The sequence below is a fragment of the Suricata suricatta genome, chromosome 14 (assembly GCF_006229205.1).
Source record: "Suricata suricatta isolate VVHF042 chromosome 14, meerkat_22Aug2017_6uvM2_HiC, whole genome shotgun sequence".
In the NCBI taxonomy this organism is placed as follows: domain Eukaryota; kingdom Metazoa; phylum Chordata; class Mammalia; order Carnivora; family Herpestidae; genus Suricata; species Suricata suricatta.
In genome coordinates, this window is record NC_043713.1 from 26,354,607 (window position 1) to 26,359,557 (window position 4,951).

The 4,951-nt window shown below is 53.2% G+C and overlaps 1 protein-coding gene across 2 annotated transcripts in view; it reads left to right on the plus strand.

The window, feature by feature from the left end:
- The first annotated feature begins 9 nt into the window (after positions 1–9).
- ST8SIA5 (ST8 alpha-N-acetyl-neuraminide alpha-2,8-sialyltransferase 5) overlaps positions 10–4,951 on the plus strand; it is a 56,318-nt gene continuing 51,376 nt past the window's right edge. For both annotated transcript variants that reach the window (XM_029922761.1, XM_029922762.1), the window contains exon 1: positions 10–162. In XM_029922761.1, coding sequence (XP_029778621.1) covers positions 32–162 — 131 coding nt within the window. In that variant the 5' untranslated portion in view covers positions 10–31. The remainder of the gene's footprint in view (positions 163–4,951) is intronic.

Sequence of the window (4,951 nt, forward strand, 5' to 3'; positions counted from 1 at the left end):
CGCGCCCAGCCGTGCGCGAGCGGCCGCCAGGATGCGCTACGCCGACCCCTCCGCGAACCGGGATTTGTTGGGGAACCGAACTTTACTCTTCATCTTCATCTGCGCCTTCGCCTTGGTGACCTTGCTGCAACAGATCTTGTATGGCAGAAACTACATCAAGAGGTGAGAAAGTCTGAGCGCGGGCAGGGGGGAGCGCGGAGCCCGCGGGAACGCATCTCTCCTCCCAGCGGGAGGAGAGCGCCTGCCCCGCGTGGGCCAGAGGGTGCGACAACTTTGTTCTCTTGTGAAAATGGGGGACGGGTTGGAGTTCCGAGCCGCCGAACTGACGCTAAATCCATCTGAATGTCCCCGAGGAGCCACGGGGTCAAATCGGAGTCGTCCACATCTACAGTGCCGTGGCCATTTGGTTGGAGGGGAGGCCCCGGGGAGTGGAGGGCTCAAAACCGAATAGGATTACCCTGTGAGTCCTGAACTTTTGTGAAGGCTTCTGGGGGCGGGGGGAAACATTCCTCCTCCCCCTACCCCAGGAGCGCAGGGTTAGGTGGGGAGTGATAGGTGGGCCAGGACGGTGCGACAGGGATAGGGAATTTGAGAACCCCAGTGACCACTGGATGCGTGAAACTCACAACCTGATCCCTTCTGAAACAGATGGACCTTTCTCATTCTTACACAGGTCAGAGCTGCAGCAGAAGTTAGCTCTCCCCTCGTGGGCTCTCTTCCCACCCCGCCCCGTCCACGCGCGGGCTCCCGTTCAGAGAAAGAGCAGTGGGAGGTGTCACAGCCCCGGTCGCTGTGTGCGCGAAATGCCAGCCGTTACCTTCTGCTGGCGGAGGGGAGGCGCTTCGGGTTACTCTAACTGGTTTCAGAGCTCTCGGAGAGCGCTGACCCTAGGATACTCCCACATCAGAGCCTCTTTTGGAAATGGCCTACCTCTCCCTTGGGCTGCAGGGATTTTCTTTGCTGCCAGTGCCTCCCCACGCTCACTGCCCCTCCCCCCAGGCGGATGGAAAGCAAGATGCCTCTCCAGTTACATACAGTCTTGTCTTCTCCAGATTTCCAAAGAATAAAACGGTCGTTCTCTTTTCATCATTTGGGTTCCACATCAGTCATTTGTGCCTCTAGTTTGTGCCCCTCGTTTGGGTGACGGTTGCTGCTGGGTCTCCTGCTTCTGGAAGGAAAGCCAAGCAGCTGGGATATTTCGCCTTCCGCGTCCCAGAGCTGGGGAGTATGAAGTCCCTTGTCCAGGACGTTTGTGGATGTTTGGCCGCTGCTCCTGACCTCCTCAGACCGCATTGTTGCCTGGCTGAAGGCAGCTGATGAGCTTTGCATGGTGCTGGGGGCTTTGAAGGACAGTTTCAGAGTCTCCTGGCTTGCCTGGGTTTGCCTCCTCTTCTGGCTACTGCTGTCCCTCCAAGATAACCCTGTACAAGGGCTGCTGGGCCCCCATGGCCTCCACCTGCTGCACCTGCTCCTCAGCAGGGTGGCTCTGGGTCCCGCACCCTGCCGGCACCTGCTGAGCGCCGCTGTGGCTGCTGGGATCCCTGCTGCCTTGTCAACAGTGGGAAAACCTCAGCACCATGGGAAACACCAGCCCAACTACTCACTGCTTGCTCCAGCAAGCCCTCGGGGTGTCAGGTGAGGTGCTAGGTGCCCCTAGTTCAGCGGGCTGGCCAGTTGCCTCCCGCTCCTCCCTCACACAGAGATCCTGACTCCCTACACCTCAGATACCACCTCCCAGCCTGCACTCCAGAGACTTGGGCTCATCCAGTCAAGCAAATGGTACCTGCACACACCTGGTCCTGGAAGGAGCTGTGGGGGTCTGTGAAGAGGATTGCATGGTCCTGGTGCTCAGGGGGCTTGAGGTCTGTTTGGGGGAAACAAAAGGACCACAAGTGAGATACATAAGTAGTAAATGTTGATTAAACTGCCTGAGGAAGGAAGTACCGGTGGTCTGGAGTAGTTAGGGAAGACTGCCTGGAGGAGGTAGAAACTAAGCGGGCCCTTCAAGGAAGGATAAGATTCAGGTGGGTGTGTGCAGGGAGGAAAGTGCCTGTCTAGAACTGAAGGGGGTGTGAGCAAAGGTGCAGAGGTGTGGCACCGCCCCCCTTCTACATCTCCCACGCCTGGACTACCCACTCACCTGCACATATATATAATCGTGATGAACTGAGCTGATGTGATTACTGGTCTGTCCTTTCTGGAAACACTCCACACTTGAGTGTTCCTCAGACAGAGGTCTTAAGACAGCCTCACGAGAATCACTTACGGGGCCACCAAAATGCAGATTCTTGGGCTCAGAATCTGACTCTCTGGGGATGGAGCCAGGACCTGTCTTTTTCACAAGCTCCCCAGACGATTCGGTCCACGTTCGCCCTGCTGCTCTAGATCCACAGTTCTCTCGGCAGAAGAGCCTTACTCCCAGGGAACATTTTTGGTTGTCACCCTGGGACAGAGTGCTACTGGCACGTTAAGGAGAGGGGCCAGGGTGCTGCTAAAGATCCGACAATGTGCCATCTGCCTCCCGTGAGAAGGCATCGCCTAGCCCCAAATGCCAGTGCTGAAGTGGAGAAACCCTGCTCTAGACGGAAAGTCCAGGAGGCAGCCATTCTCTTTGCTCTGTTCCCACCTGCACCCTGAGCACCAAATATGGTGCCTGGTACGTAGTAAGCTTTCAATAAATATTGAATAATGAAGAAATGATTGAAAGTGGTGTGTGTGCGCCCAGGGTAATTGGAAGACACAGTGGAGAAATGGGTGCAGCTGGTATACAGGGGGCTGTGGACAGAGAGGCCTAGATGTAATGTTGGGTGAGAAGCTTCAGGAAGCTGCTTTGTGGATTGAGAAGGACAGTTTGGACTTGGTTCATTCAGTCCCAGGGAGTCACATGTGGTCTTTGCAGAGGGTAGTGATATGATAAAAGCCACTAGGAAGGGGCTTTGTATGGAGAGGTCAGCGATGGGGAGAGGCTGGGAGGCTATTGTCACAACCTGGTCAAGAGTGAGAAGTGGGTGCGGGGGGCAGATCCACCTTGAGGAGCCCTGAAGGCTGCTGTTCTCTGCACCTGTGCCGAGCCGGGTTGGTGACATATTCAGCAAGGCCTCCACTGTTCACCACCTCACAAAGAGCTCATGCGCACAAAGATGGCAGACTGTTTCAGTGAGAGTTAGGGACAGATTTCACTAGAAGGGAGTGGGGGATGTGAGTCGATAGTGTTCTTTCTTTGGGCCCCTGGCCTCTCGGTGTGCTGTGCAGTGGTCACTTCTGGGAGTCCCCAGTCAGGACTCTGGGGACCCATCTTGCCAACACCTCTGGTGGTCAGGAGGGAGGAAGGTGGGCAGTGCAGATGGCTCAGGGGACATAGGTCTCCAAGGAGAAAGTACAGACTCTGTGGATTGGGAAGAATGAACATGAGACAAAAGTGTGAAGTTTGTCCTTGATGTTCTTGGCTTCCTCATGTCTGTTCTTGATGGAACAAATACTTGGGATTTGCTGTGTGCCGAACACCACACTAAATTCTGAGGACAATGGTGTGTAAGACAGAGACAGCCCAGTGGCTCTGGGGAGCCTGCAGTCTATTGGGAAGACAGGAAGGCATATAATATATACGTAAGGCAAACTGGAGGTGTGAGCAAAGGACTCCCAAAGTGAGTAGGGGGTCCTGGTGGCTCAGCAAGGTTTCAGGTACAGGGAGGCATCCAAAGGGAGTCTTATAGAAAGGGAAAGGACTAGAGGCATAAGGGGTGGTGGAAGGAAGGGGGATGAAACCCAACTTGAAAAAGGACAGCAAGTGCAGAGCAGAGCAAAGTAATTCTGCCTAACTAGAATATCACAGCTGTGTAGCTGGGGGTCAAGGTGTGGCAGGCAAGGCTTGATTACAGACTCAGGTAGGAGATGTGTGAGAAGAAGCCTGTCTGGAGGAAGTAGGGTAACAGATCTGAGTCTGACTCTGTTCAGACACTGCAAGGAGATCCACCTAGAGCAACGCAGCAGCTCCTTGGGAATGAGCTCTGGAGCTGTGGAAGGGGCGGGGGGCGGGCTAGCAATAGCGATGGTGTAGTCATCATCAAAATCAGCGTTTTCCACCTTGATCATTGTTATCCACAGTAAGAATATTGCCAGGGATCTCGAACACACTCACACGCACATCCATCAGAAACATTTTGTGAAACAGTATTTAGCCTTATTATAAGAAATATGCTTTGGGGCGCCTGCGTGGCTCAGTTGGTGGAACGTCCAACTTTGGCTCAGGTCATGATCTCACCATAAGTTCAAGCCCCACAATGGGTCTTGCTGTCAGCACAGAGCCTGTTTCAGGTCCTCTGTCTCCCTCTCTCTGCCCTTCCTCTGCTTGTGCTCTCTCTCTCTCAAAAATAAACAAACATTAAAAAAAAAAGAAAGATGAGACACCTGGGTAACTGGCTCAGTCAATTAAGTGTCCACCTTCCACTCAGGTCATGATCTCATGGTTCATGGGTTCAAGCCCCATGTCGAGCTCTGTGCTGACAGCTAGCTCAGAGCCTGGAGCCTGCTTCGGATTCTGTGTCTCCCTTTCTCTCTGTCTCTCCCCTGCTCATGCTCTGTCTCTCTCTCTCTCTCTCAAAAATAGATAAACATTTAAAAAAATTTTTAAAGAAAAGAAATATGCCTTAATATTTTTTATTCCATTCCATTTTAATTTTTTTAATGTTTTATTTATTTTTGATACAGAGAGAGACAGAGCATGAGACGGGGAGGGTCAGAGAAAGAAGGAGACACAGAACCGAAAGCAGGCTCCAGGCTCTGAGCTAGCTGTCAGCACAGAGCCTGACGTGGGGCTCGAACCCACGAACATGAGATCTGACCTGAGCCGAAGTCGGAGGCTTAGCCGACTGAACCACCCAGGTGCCCCTATTCCACTCCATTTTAAAAAATAAGTCCAGCCTTAAAAAGGAAGGGAAATCTGATACATGCT